This window comes from Fukomys damarensis, unplaced genomic scaffold (assembly GCF_012274545.1).
Source record: "Fukomys damarensis isolate Sample0158 unplaced genomic scaffold, DMR_v1.0_HiC HiC_scaffold_6, whole genome shotgun sequence".
Lineage (NCBI taxonomy): Eukaryota > Metazoa > Chordata > Mammalia > Rodentia > Bathyergidae > Fukomys > Fukomys damarensis.
This window is the reverse complement of record NW_022900918.1, coordinates 43315798-43330038: the sequence shown is the minus strand read 5'-3', so window position 1 is coordinate 43330038 and position 14241 is coordinate 43315798. Positions and strand designations below refer to the sequence as shown.

The 14241-nt window shown below is 57.2% G+C and overlaps 1 protein-coding gene across 1 annotated transcript in view; it reads right to left on the bottom strand.

Annotated features, from left to right (window-relative positions):
• Positions 1-6084: 6084 nt before the first annotated feature.
• Positions 6085-14241, bottom strand: part of Tmem255b (transmembrane protein 255B) — a 15475-nt gene continuing 7318 nt past the window's right edge. Inside the window, exons 5-9 of the mRNA XM_010619910.2 lie at positions 13559-13639; positions 12900-12985; positions 11321-11480; positions 10321-10461; positions 6085-7410 (exon numbers count right to left, since the gene is read on the bottom strand). Of these exons, the coding sequence (XP_010618212.1) occupies positions 7267-7410; positions 10321-10461; positions 11321-11480; positions 12900-12985; positions 13559-13639 (612 nt within the window). The 3' untranslated portion in view covers positions 6085-7266. The remainder of the gene's footprint in view (positions 7411-10320; positions 10462-11320; positions 11481-12899; positions 12986-13558; positions 13640-14241) is intronic.

The following is a 14241-nucleotide window of genomic DNA, read 5'->3' as shown; positions in this document are numbered from 1 at the left end:
GAAACCTTTCTAACCCTGTGTTTGTGTTCTCTGCTCCGTAAGGTTGAGTGCGGGGAGGTGGTCAGCCATGGCCCCAGCCCCACGCAGAGCAGGTCTCGGGCCTCTGCCTGAGCTGGCCCAATGCTCCTTCCTGCTTCTTGCCAGACTCCTCCCACTGCATCTCTGAGTCCCTGGGCAGGGGCCAAGGGGGCATCACTTTGAATGGGGACCTGGGTTGCCATGTGCTCTCCAGGAATCAAATCTGCAGAAGCCCAGAAACCTCCCTGGAGAAGCCCCAGGCTCTGGGCCTCTTCCTTGAAAAAAAAACACAAAAACAAAAACAAACAAACAAACCGAAAACCCTACCCGTGTTCCTGGTGTGGGGAGCTGAAGTGGGGCCCTGCATGCCCCCTGCTGGTAGCTCTGTCTCTGAGCTTCAGTTTCCTCTGTACCTAATGCCCTCTGACCCAGAGGGCCCAGCTGGGGCGTAACAACAGCAAAAGCAACTGGCGCCGATTCCTATCTGGCCTCTTAGGAGGCGGTTGCCTGGAGGACGGGATGGGATTTAGAGTGGTCCTAAGGGGAAGCCTAGGACAAGTTTCACAGCTCTAGGGCGAGTCCATCTGTGGAGACAGCAGCACCCACAGGCTCCAGAGAAGGTCCCAGAGATGGTGCGGTCAGGGAGGAAGGTCTGTTCTATAAACACTGAGCCCCGCCTTGTATCCTGGACTTGGGCCAGCAGATCCTAAGGCTGGCACAGGGCAGTGCTCCACCTAGTCCCTGCTGGACCCTGAACTTCACGAAGGGCTCTGGGTGACAGAGGCTGGCCCAGCTGAGGCTCAGGTGGGGTCTGGAGCTGTGAAGACCAGAGCCAGGTGCCAGAGAGTCAGGCCTGCATGCCATTGATCCTGAGCAGGATGAGATACCCACCCAGGATGCACGGTAGAGAGGCAGAGGATTAGTCCAGCAGGCCTATGCTCCCCATTTGGTCTTACACAGCCTGGGGGGGGTCACAGGGGGCTGTGACCGCACAGCCAGGGAAGGGCATCATGCAACCCCATGCTGTACAGCCCCTACTCCGATGTTTCTCCTCCTTTGAGGAAGCTCTGGAATTCTAGAATGTTCTGGGAATGTTCTGGAATGTTCCTGGGAACCTCCTGCAGCCAAGGGCAAGAGGCCACAAGGGGAAAGGGCAAACACTGTTAGGGTGGGGCTGGACTGGGCTGGACTGGCTGGACCCAGGCCAAACCACAAGGACCTGCAGCTGCCTTGGAAGGGATACCCATGAGGGGACAGCACTGGGTCTAGGGAGGCTTCATACCTCCATTCTTGGCCTGTTCCCTCAGATGTGGGAGCCAAGCCCTGTTCTATCTCTTGCCAAACACAGCAAACATACAAGTGGCCAAACAATGCAGGCCAGTCCTCCAGCTGGCCAGGCCCCAGGTTCCCGACCACCCTGAGATCCAGACAAAGCCTGAGAGACTTGAGATCTCTGGCCCTGGACAGGAAGGAGAGACAGTGCAGGCTGTGCACCGTGACGGAGGAAGAAAGCTGCTGACTGTGTGCCATGGAGGAGGGGAGAAGGTGCTGACTGTGCACTGTGGAGGATGAGGAAGGGAGGTGCCGACACGAGAAGGCGTGCAGGGTCATGCTGTGGACTTCTATGGTCTGAATTGATTTCGTGTTTTCTCTTTTGAGGCATGAACTGTTTTCTGTGTTTGTCTTGTTTGTTTTCTTGCTTGTTCAGAGCTTCCTGAGAAAGACTTCTTTTCTGAGTGCCTCTCTTGGCTTTAGCACCTCTAGCAGCCCCTTGTCCTCCCCAGGAGACACCTGGCACCCTCTCACCAGCGCGCAGTGCCCAGGAATCCAGGTGCAGCGTTTGCCAGCTAAGCTGGGACAGTAGCCCTAGGGACCTTGACCTAAACAGAGCAACTTTGTGTGGCTCTGCCCAAAGGACTGGGAGCTGCGACGGAGCCCAGGACACATGGGACTGGCAGCATCCTGAATATGTGAGGACACCCTGCTCATCCTCCCAAGAGGCAGGGTCACCCTGAGATGCAGGAAGAGACCCGAGCAGGCCCCAAGGAAGGGAACCTGCATGCCGCATCAGTAGAGACTAGGACGAAGCAGGAACTACAACCTGCGAACACTGCAGGAGTCACCAGGAGGCGCTGTCCACACAGCGGCATCCACTACCCCATCAGGCACCATGGGCTCTCATTAGGGTCACCGTGCACTGGGCATCTGAACCGTGGCTCGACCTCCCAGGCCAGCTTCCCCTGGCCCCATCACCCCTGCAGGCATACTCACGTGCACACAGAAACACTCAGGCCAGTCACTGTGGGGCACAGAGGAGCTCGGTGGGATGGGGATACCCAGCAGTGGGTGCAGCACATACTGCAGGTCTCACGCTCATAGCGGAGCAGCAGAGACGGGAGTGAGGCTCCTCCCACTGGTCCACTCTTGGGGCAAAGCGCCACCGAGGAGCAGCCTGGAGTGCAGCCTTTGGTGGCCTCAGACCTCCTGCCCACACACGGGGTTCCCACATCCCAGCCCACACTTGTCTGAGCACTTCTCCCATCCACAGTGGAGTTCCCACCTTAGACCTTTAGAAACTGGACAAGGGCTGGGGATTTAGCCCAGTGGTTCCACCGCCTGCCTCACAAACACAAGGTCCTACGTTTGATCCCCAGTGCCAAAAAAAAGAAAAATTGACTTCTTTCACTTAGCAACTGGACAAGAAGCTGTGGGTGGGGGCTACTCCTGCTGGCCTTCCCGCCTCTGCCATGGGCAGGCAAAACTGGAGTCCCCTGGAATTGGGGGCCCCTGGTCCTCATCCTTTCTGCTATGCTAGTGCATGTGGGGGTTGCAGTGAGAGCCCCACCACCTGGAGACCACAGGACACCAGAGGCAGGGGAGGCTGAGAGTGCCGACCCAGCTGCCCCCAGGCTGTCTCAGCGCCTCTTGATGGCCAGATCCATGACAGCACCCCGTCTCACAGGTCCACACCCAGACCCCTGTCGTGAGCACCCGGGCTTCCGTGGGGGCCCTCACAGGCAGCTCACTGTAGAACTCATGGAAATTCCTGTCACCCATGGCAGTCACCCATCACCCCGGCCCCTGCCCCAGCTGGAACTCTCCACACCCCTGGGTGAAGTGGAGGTACACGGCCCCTGGCTGGGGTCTGGGTGGGAGCCTCAGTGTGCCACTCTAGTCTGAGGTCAGATGATGTCCCATTCCATGGTCAGACAACACCTATGTTGTCCCTGCTTTCTGGCTTCTAGGAACAGCGCTGCTGTGCCAATCTCCTTTGACAAACATGGAAACTGAGGCAGGGGAGGCTGTAACCCAGGTCCAGAGCCTCAACTGCCCAAAGCTGCCATGTGATCCCACGTCCATCTTCCTCCATTGCCTGTGCCTGGCCCTTTGCTGCCCCATCCTCCCTGTAGGCGGGGGACACAGATGGGAAATGCCCCCTAACACACTCTGCAGATGGAGATGGGGCCGTGGGCCCCGTGCTCCCCACGATGCCCAGCGCCTGCTGAGGGGGGTCTTTACTCTGAGGTGCCCAGAGGCTCCACCCAAACCTCTGCTCTGGTCTGGGAGAGCCCAGTGATTGGACTGGGTGTCCTCCTGGTGGGACAGCCAGAGCCCCTTTCTCAGGGGCCCCACCGATGCAGCAGAGGGTAGGCGGCCTGGAAGTGAACTGTTCTCAGTTCTTATAGCTGGGCAAGGGTTAGAGACATCCTTGTAGGAGTGAACAAAATCAGTGGCCTTGTGGTTAAATGTTCTTAGTGGCTCTGGCCTGCCGTCTGGGTCACAGGTTAGGCCAGGAAGGTAAGTACCGTGTGCAGAGACATTAGAGGACACTGGGGACACCCAGAATTGCACCTTGGGGAGGGCCAAGCCCCACACGGTGCAGTATCGACTGGTTGAGACCTCATGAAGGCTGCCCTGTGGCCTCGGAGACAGGCTGGTGGCCCAGGCCTGCAACCTGGCTTCGCTGTTCTGAGGGGCCCAGGACCCACGTGGGAGGCCAAAGGCAAACCATGATGTGCCCAGTACGAGGGGACCCTGGACACAAGACCCTGGCCCCATGCCCGGGGAGAGACAGGGAGGGACTCTGCTGCTCTGGAGAACCAGCTGCCATTCTTTGGCCTCGATGTGTTACACAGAGCAAGTCCCCCTGTTCTGGGGGCCCACTCTTACCACATGCCTCTCATCTCCGTGGTGGGCACCTAGCTCAGGTTGGTCCTAGCTCCTTGAACTCTGCCGGAGGGGAGAATGGCTCTCCTATCACCATGTCAACACCCCTTTCATACAGAGCTTAGGGCCAGCTCTGCGCACCACGCTCATCTAGGACCCCTCAAGAGAGCCACCATTAGGGTGGGTGCCCAATGACCCTTGACCTGGGCACCCAGCCAGGTGCCACATGGAGCCCAAGGCCCTGAAAGACCCTGGGAAGATCTCAGAGGCTGCATCCAAGAAAGACAAAACAGACTCACACATGAACTAAAACCACACTCCTGTAAGATCTAGAGTCTCCCATAGCTGCAGGGGGAAACCCAACCAGCAGAACTCAACTGGACAGACAGGGCAATCCTGAAGGTCACCTCTAGAATCGGCTCACCTATGCAGATGTGGCAGCAGAGCATAGGCTCAAGGTATAGGTGGACCAGGTCAGGGAGGGATGTGGTGGGGCCAGGGCATCAGCTCAGAGTGTCAGGAGCTAGCAGTGGGCACGTGGGTGGACTGATGATGTGAGATTTGTGTACTGATATCCTAGGTTCCACAGGTTCCTATCCTGCACCAGCCAATTCTTACATTCACAGGTGTGACTTTTACTGCCATCCTCTTTGCCTGGTTAGGCACAGCTGGCTGCATGTAGGGGACACAGATTAGTCCCTGGTAATCACTGAAGTGTCAGTCCAGGTTGTGGTGCCCTGTGTCCTCTGCCTGTGTGACTTGTGGCAGCACCAAGGACATGAACAGGTGACAATCCCTTCCTTCCATGGCCACTAAGGATGCACTAGGCTCTCCTCTAGTGCCTGATGACTCCTGACACTCTCTTCACGCTTCACTGTTTCACCCGATGCTCAAGCCAGGTTTCTCCTGTGGAAAAATTCAGATGGCAGAGAGGGAACAGGCCACCAGAGAGCCCCAGCCAGTGCCACCTGCCTGTTCCAGTACCTGTGAAGTTAGGCTTAAACACAGGAACAAAGATGTGGGCACTGAGGAGAGAGCCTTGGGCCATCAGCCTGAGGACTGTGCCATGCCCAGAAGCTGGAGGACAGCAAGATGGCCAGGAGACAGCAGGTGGCCAGGTTGACATAAGACACAATGGGGAGCTGCAGCTTCTGAGTGCTACGTGACATCAGCGGGCACAGGGCTCTGTCTCAGCCAAGAGAAATTTTTTTTTTATTTTGCTAATTTCCAAGGTTTGGACACAGCAAGTCAATAATTTAGCAAACTGGCCACTGACCATGTGACCTGAAAAAGGCAATGGTGCAGAGTTCCACTGATGCCTTTGAACCTCGACTTCCAAAGCATCACTGAGGACAGAAAGGAGACCCTAGAGGTTATGGGGAGATCAGGGACATACTCCCAGGGGTTGCAGGGGCTCTGGGGACACTGTCCTGGGCCCATAGGGAGGCTGGGGACCACATTCTGGGGGTCATGAGCGGCTGGAGATGCCTGGTCCCAAATGAGTTAGCACAAAGTAAGGCCAAGATCACAACCTCCTGGAAAACAGGCTCATGAGGAACAAACGAACAATGATAATAATCAATGGTGATGGGTCCCAGGCCGGTGACTGTGTCTGCTCTTCACAGCCAACAGCCAATCCCACTGGCTGCCTAACTCCACCAATGACCTCCTTGGCCATCCTATGCCCCTCAGGCTCCCACACAGGCCTCTGCTCAGAGCCTTTGGTTGAGGGGTCTATTGGACATTGTGGCTCTTGGCCAGCAAGGGCTGAACCTGCAGAGCTGTGTCCCTTTGTCCTCCTTGGACCCTAGGATTCAGAGCTTCAGGGGAAGAAAGACCCCACCTCAGGCACCATGGCTGGTTATACAAAATGAACTGAGGACAAGCAGATGAAGGTGGCAGGGGCGGGTTTATTACAGCCCAGACAACACAGGAAAGACAAGGCTCACAAGGCTTAGAGGCCAAAAAAATTGGGGGGCCATGAGATTGGGGGCTGCAAGATTTGGGGGCTATGAGACGTGGGCCCCAGGAGACTTGAAGTCTGTGAGACTTGGGGGCTCTTGTGTGGAGGGCTTGAGTATGAATGGTGTTGGGGCAGGGTGAGGCCTTTGGAAGACAGAGGGATGCAATGGTCAGGGTGTATGGGTAGCACTGCCCCTCAGGAAGAGCCCCTCTTCTGGCAGAAATGCTGGGAGGCACTGGGCCCAGCCCCCGCAGCTCTGTCTTTTGAGTGGATGCAGCTCCTTCTGCCATTGATGGCTCCCAAGAGACTTCAGCACAAAAGAGCAAATAGTCCAAGGCACACTGTTGGGACGCATCCCCAGATTCCTTGACACCAAGGCACTCACTTGGGGTGCGTTCTGGGCCTCCCTGGCTCTCTCTATGACTCTGGTCCACCAACTCAGTCTTTGGCTGGTTCCAAGGATATTCACCGATTCCCAGGTGCGTCTGGCAGAGGTGCATGTGCGAGGCCTCAGCTGAAGGCCTTGGGACCCACCCCCCACACCTTTCTGGAACAGAGGTTGAATGCAGCCTCCATGGTGGCTCTGCTGCAGGGACCAGGTATGGACTCATCTGGGATGGCTTAGAGGACTACAGGACTGCGCACAATGTGGAGAGTGTCCCAGCCAGTAGATGGCTGCTCTACTTGAGTTGATGCAGACCTCGGGCAGCTCCCGGCCTTTTGGAGAAGCACTGGATATTTGACCAAAGCTTGTTTTCACTCCAAACAAATGTCAGAAGGACACAAGAGGCAGGGCAAGAGTGACCTCCTTGAGAACACACATGCACACTTCCTGTAAGGAGGCAGGCACACAGGCACAGGACAACAGCCAGCCTACTAATGGGAGGGGATCTAACAAATCAACAATCACCAGGCAGCCCCTTCCATTTGAGGAGGCCCTGCTCCCCTCTACCCTGGCCTGGCCTGGAAGAGGACCTGCCCCAAGAGGGTGGGCAGGCATGGCCTTCCAGAACATTTTCAAGGTTCTCCAGGAGTTTGGCTGCAAAAGCAAGAGCTCTAGAGGAGGCTTTAACACGAACAAATAAACAAAAAGTATTTTTCACTCTAGTGCCTCGGCATCAGGGAGCATAGGGGGGAGGCTTCTCCCCCAGGGGGAAGGAGGCTGGAGTGCAGAGTGGTGGGGCATTGGGGGGGCACCCAAGGCTGGAGCTGCCCTGGGGGAGAGGCCGGGCATCCTCGTGCAGGGAGAGCTCAGAGGAGGGCTGCAAGTAAACAGAGAAGGCAGTCCAGGTCATCCAGTCCCACACCAGCCAATGTTCAGGACACATGCCAGTGCCCACCAGCCCACCCATTGTATCAGCTCCTGTAGTACCTTGTCCTCATGAACTCGGCTTCCAAAGCCTCTGGGGAGATGCCCTAGGGAGAGTCACCCAAGCCCTCCTCAGATATTCCCAACCCATTCTGTCCAAGACCATCAACATTTCCAGTAAAGTATGATAGCTAATTTTTTTAACAGTGTTTTGTTAATCACCAAATTGTACAGGAGGACTGGAACTCACAATCCTCTTGCCTCAGCCTCCCTTGGTGTTGGGATTACAGGTGTGCACCACTGCGCCTGGTCCTAAGAATTACTTTTAGTCATCCGATCAGACATGTGCTCAAACTACCGTCCAACATCTCAGTGAAGGTGGTGGTTAGCATTTAAATTAACAACTCTTGAATGAACATCCTGGGTCTATGCATTTATCCAACCGTGGGTATCAAGGGGGTTTCTGAGAACATTCTCTCAAGTCTGCCTGGCCCTGTACCTTGCCCATAGTCCAATCTGCCCTTCAGTGAAAATGAACAGCCATGTGAACCTCACAGTAAACCCTCCAGAGCTGCTGAGCAAACCACCTAGAACCACGGAGTAAACCCCCAGGAACCACAGAATAAACCACCAGGAACCATGGAGTGAACCCCAGGAACCAGGGAGTAAGCCCCAGGAACTGCAGAGTAAACCACCAGGAACCACAGAGTAAACTCCTAGGAACCATGGAGTGAAACCCAGGAACCACGGAGTGAAACACAGGAACCACAGAGTAAACCACCAGGAACCACGGAGTAAACCACCAGGAACCACAGAACAAATCAGCCCACAGACAGCACCCCTTTAGACCAACCCTGTCCACAGGGGACTTATGTGACATGAATGCTCCCATAGCAACAAGACTCGTTGGGCCTCACAACAGGGACCTCCCTGCACTTCACTTGGGAAGCTGCGGGGTGAATGGACTGGGTCCTTTTGAAACTTGACTTCCTGCTTAAAACAAACCCAAGGCCATCCTTCTCCTTGTGTCACCACAGGGAGTGGTCTGTCTACGTTGACATCCAGCCGCAGCTACGAGGAAGCAGGTGGCACCTGTCTGATCCGCGCCCTCTGCGAGCTGATCAGAAGCCCTTGTGTCAGTCCACACCCATGTGTGCTGGCACTGCAGACTGCCCCGGCCATCAGGAGAAAGGGGCACATCAGTTAAGAAGGCCCTGGAGGCAGAGAAGGGACCTCTGGGGGACATGACCGATACATTCAGGCACAAATGCTGGCACCAGGACCAACTTCCCTGAGGCCCCAGGTACCCAGCAGGAAGAAGAATCACAGCTCTATCCTAAGGTTCCCCTGTAGGGCACCAGGTGTCGGGAAAGGCCCATTCTGCAGGGCACCCAGAGCTGCTCCCAGCACCTGTGTGATTCGGGGCTGTCTGTGTCCAAGGCAGACAGGCAGTGTGGGAGCCTCCAGGTCCTGCCCTTGTCAAACTTACTATCTCACGTCCTGCTTTGGCAAACTCCTGTGAGGATGGCCCTTCCCTTATGGGACAGGGGAGGCCAACCAGAGTGGGTGTGAAGCACCAGGGAAGACAGAGCCGCAGAGGTGGCGATGCTGGTGTCTCCACCGCCTACACTGGTGTGACCACAGCAGGGTCACCACAAACACTGAGTCATTTCCTGACCCTTACCATGTCCTGAAAGAGAAGGCTCCCCATGAGCCAGGCTGAACCCCAAGAGGCCTCTTCTTGCCTTGCTTAGAAGTCACCCAGCCCCACTAGGGTGCCCTGCGGGCATAGCCTGGGAGCTGCCACAGTGGGAAGCCAGATCCCTGCCAACCTTGCAGAACAGGTGGCTACAGCCTAGGTCTGGGTGTTTGGGCCACAGCTGTTCTGGCCCCACGTGCTGCTAGCCTTACTTCCTTGAGGTCATGAGTGAGCATGTGGCTCTGTCCCAGACAGTCAGGACTAGGTGCTCAAACAGTCCCCGTCAGGCACTTTCCTAGCAAGGTCTCTCTCCTGCTGACCTTGCTCAGCAGGCACAGGCTCCCCAGAGGATGCCCAAAGACTTGTGACTTCAAACATAGGACACCAGCCCACTGGCCAAGCCTACACATTCTCTGAGGGTTGCTCCACGCAGCTCTGGGCCTGTTGTCCCTGTTTGTTCTGACATAGCCATGTAACAGGCTCCCCCTGCCAGACAGGAAGTCTTGAACTGCTTGGACCTGTCATCCTCCACGTGCCTCCTGAGGACACTGGACACCATCTCCTGACTGTTTCAGTTGTCACAGCTGGGCAACCACATGGACAGGACCCAGGACACCAGCCCAGGAGGTGATTTCCCTGAATGTCCAGTGCTAAGGCCCAGGAGAGTGAAGGTGCCCCAGGATGATCTGGGCCTGTTTCAGTCCAGCCACCAGGCCCAGGAGGAAACCAAGGCAGGAGAGGAAGTGGAGGCAGCACAAGAGCCTGCCTGGCTAGTGCCCTCTCCCCAAGGCTCAGGGCCAGCAGTGTCAAGCATGTGAAGTCTACACAGTCACTGTTCTTACAGTAAACCTCGTCAGGTGCTGGCAGACTCAAAGCTCCCCTCAACTCTCTCAGTGCTCTTGTGTGTCCGGCCGCCCAGCAGCTGGCCGTGTGCTCAGTCACACAGGCCTGTGCAAGGTCAGCTCACAGCTGGTCATTGGCAGAGCCCAACTGAACCCCAGGGCAGTGACAGAAATGACTCCTCTATGTGGCCCCCACACCCTCCTGCCACCACTGGGCATCACAGGGAGGCCCAAGTCAACATCCGTCTCCACCTGATCACGGCCCACCCACCCGCATGACCCAGTCTCCAGGAGCCCAGCTGATGCAGGGGCGCATGCCTACCTGAAGAGGCAGAGGGTAAGATGAGCAGGTGGGCATGGCTGTGGGCGAGCAGAAGCCAGTATAGGCTAGGACCTGCTGGGCAGGGTTGTAGAGGATCTGAGGAGGCAATGATGGGCTGTAGGCCAGCTGTGACAGGGGGACCTGTGGGAGAAGGGGTGGTTGGTACTATACCACCGACACCTGGCCTTGGGAGCCCTCTCTACAGCACCCACAAGGACAGCCCACATCCTGACACTGTGCTCAGTCTGAAGGCACCTCTGGAGGCTGGAGGGGCAGCCAGGGAACAGGGAGGAGGGCTGGCGTGGACCACACGGTCCTCAGTGTATTGGAATGGAAACCAGCACAGGTCTGAGGAGAACTAGACTGTTCCTGGAGATGGCACGACACAAGCTCTGGGACAGGAGCCAGGGGGTCCCCCAAAGATCTGGGCTGCCATGTAGGTGGGCTCTGCCTGCAGGCTGTGGTCTCAGCTGGGCCATGGACACAAGGGACTGGCTATGGCAGGGACTTCACTTCAGAACAGACAGACACCCTGAGAGGCCAGGATGGAGATGGGGAGCTGTCCTGCTCAGCTGGCCCCCAGGGAGAAGACAGGTAGGGTAGGGAGGGTAGGGCAGGTAGGGGTGGGGAAAGTCCAGCCTGGGCTGCTCAAGGGCCAGGCCAGTGGGGTCAGGAGATCAGAGGCTCACAGCGGCCTCCCCAGAGCTGGTTAAGGTGGGCCCTGTTTATGGTGGCTCTGGGTAGCCATGAATCCCACACAACTCCACCGAGTGGCTGTGAGTTGAGCTCGGTTGCCTAGAGGGGTGGCATAGCCCTGCTTTGGGGGTGGGAGGGTGAGGTTAGGCCACTCCTGTAAAGGCATAAATGGGTCTGCTGCCACGGAAGAAGTGGCGAGCGCTGGCTAGTGCCAGGAGGGCTGTGGAGCCCTTGAGGCCAGCACCTCCTCTGGCAACACAGCCCCTGACTAAGTGCTATTCGCATGCTGGAAGATGCCACTCACCATGTCCTTGAAGCCCCCCAGCACAGCAGCTGTGACAATGCCCACACATAGGCCCAAGATGTTCAGCACTGTCGAGACCCAGAGCAGCCGGTAGAGGTGGACCACGTCCTGACAGCTACGCACACCCACAAACTCGTAGTAGGTGGGGGACAGCTCTGTGCTGCACACAGGAGGGAGAAGCAGCATCACCCAGGGGCCTGGGCACGGCCTGACAACCACATCAAGGGCCAAGGCAAGGCGAGGCGAGGTAACCACTCTGAGGGCCGGGGCCTGCTGGGTGATAACCTTGCTGTGGTTAGAGCCATGGTCAGACAACCTTGTGTTCTGGGCAGCATGGGACAGGTGACAAAGCCAGTTGGTGCCAAGCTCTTTCTCACATGGCACAGCCTCTGAGGCAGAGCTGGCCTTGGTCACCTGCCCAGCAGGCTGCTCAGTCCTTCAGGGCTGCTGAGCGTGCTCAGCATGCTCCTCTGGCCACAGAGCCTGGCTTCACAGGGTCTCTGATGCACCCTATGCCCACTGCCTTGGCATCAGGCCACAGAGCGGCATTGAAGCCAGGCCTTGATTTCCCTGTGAAGCAACGCTGGATGGGAACTGATGTCCAGCCCTAGCCCGGTCCTGGCAGGTCTCCTAGAGGTCATCTCGCCCTCTTGGTGTGGAGTGTCGGCAGGAGACACACTGCCCATCCTGTGCATCTGAATCTCCACGCAGACAGCAATTGATGCAGGGACAGTAATTGCCTTGGAGTATGAGACAGGAGCCCTGTGCCACCAAACATCCTAAGCTGGCAGCTACCCGAGGCCGGGCCTGCAGCCACCACCAACCTGACCAGGCCTGAATGGCACCACCCAGGGCTCACGTCCCAACTACCCAGGGAGTGTGAAGAGGCGATGCTTGTGGAAAGTGGGGGTACCCAGGGTGCAGGAAGACACTGCCCAGACTAGGGGTGGCAAGGCCTCTGGTCACACAGGAACCAGCCTGCACAGGTCGAAGCAGGCATTCCTGCAGATCCCATGCTGGCACACAGAAGGGGAAAGCACTCACTGCTTGAGTGACATGACTTCCTTAGTCTGGGCCAGGTCCAGGAGGGAAGGGCCACGGGGACAAGAGGCCACATGACTGGTGCACACATAGCAAGCCAGCCCTGCATGCTGGCATGCCGTGCTGGCCTCTGTCCCCTCCCACCCAGCAGAGGGCTCACTTCTCAAAGAGGGGCCCACCTGCATTTGGAGAGCTGGCTGCGCAGGACAGTGGCTGAGCCACCCCCTCCTCTTCATGCCAGGGGACGTGCAAACACACGGCGCCCTCATGCACCATCTTACCCTGAGAGGCCAGTGCCACCCTGGCAGCTGTCTCCAGCAAGTGACAGCCAGAGGCCAGGGCAGGCTTAGATCCCTCCTCAGCCCATGCTCTGCGAGCCTTGGGGAAGACTCAGCCTCTCTGAGCCTCTGCTTTCCCACCCAGGAATCCTCATCAGGGCCCACAGAACGGGGTGGGGAGATGGCTGTGAAGGCTGTGCACACGCATGCATGTGTGTGCGTGTGCATGGGTGTGCACATGGTATGCAGCCGGCCCTCACCTGTCACATGTGTAGAGGTCGCAGCAGTAGCAGGTGTTGCTCCTCACCTTCAGCTGGCACCTGCCCATCAGGGAGTGGCAAGTGACCTGGGGAGAAGGACAAAAGCACACTAGGGTGGGGCTTGACTCCCACACAGGGGCCTCAGGCCCGGCCCCTAGTGATAGGGCCTGCGCGCAGCCCAAGTCTTCCCTACTGCACTGGTGCAGGTGCCAGACAGAGCCGTTCCTGGCATCTCACTCTGCAAGAAAGTGGGCAGAGCTACAGTGGCTGTCCATGGCCGGAAAGCTACATGCCTTTCCAACATCCCAGAGTTTCTGGCAGTGATTAAGCCGGTGAAAATGCTAACGGAAGCCAACAGAGCTGGACCGACAAATTGCAACACCATCAAAGAAGCAAGTCACAGACATTGAATGCCAAGGCCAGCACAGCCACAAATGGGTGCTGTGAATGGCACCACACGTGGGTGAAGACAGGGCAGGAAGATCTGTTAGAACAAAAGCAGTCACGGACTGGGGATTTAGTCAGTGGCTCCAGTGCCTCCCTCGCAAGCACAATGACCTGAGTTCGATCCCCAGTGCCAAAAAAAAAAGCAGTCACATCATGACCAGACAGGCAGCAGTGGGACTGTGGCGTCAGTGAGGATGGGCCAAGAGGCTCACCTCAGTCTGAAAGACGTCATACAAGTACCCGGTCCCACTGGAGTAGAACTGGCACCTTCCCATGCTGAGGGGTCTCAGTTCCTAGAAGGAAGAAGCGCAGTGGTGGAATTGCCGTTCCCGTCGCAGACCTGCCTGCCACGGGCTCAGACCGCAGCACGGAAGCCAATGCCACCTAGAGCCATGGGGCTCCTGCATCCAGGAGGCAGAGGCAGAAGCCTGGGGAGGGCCCCTCTGTCCAATGGGTGGGGTTGAAACATCTCCACTGGTCAACCTAGGGGAGAGAAAGAGGTGGTCACCTGGCCTGCTAGGGGCAGTCCACAGCTGTGCACAACCGTCTGGGCTCCTGTCTCTTCCTAAAGTGAAACGACACTCTACTAGGACAACAGCAAGGACTCAACTAGTTAATTCAACCCCATCTGTCCATCCATCCATCCATCCGTCCATCTCTACCCTCAGCTTCCACAGATTCCCACTCATCCATCTGTCCATCAGGCATCCACTCATCCGTACTCACCCACACGCCCCTAGCCATCCACCCGTTTACCACCTGTCCATTCATCGTCCACCCACCCATCCACCACGCATCTGTGTACACTCAGGCTTCCATACTGCTCCATCTGTCCATCCCATCTGTCCCTCCCTCTCTTCTCCACCTACCACACACCATCTATCCCTACTCCTCT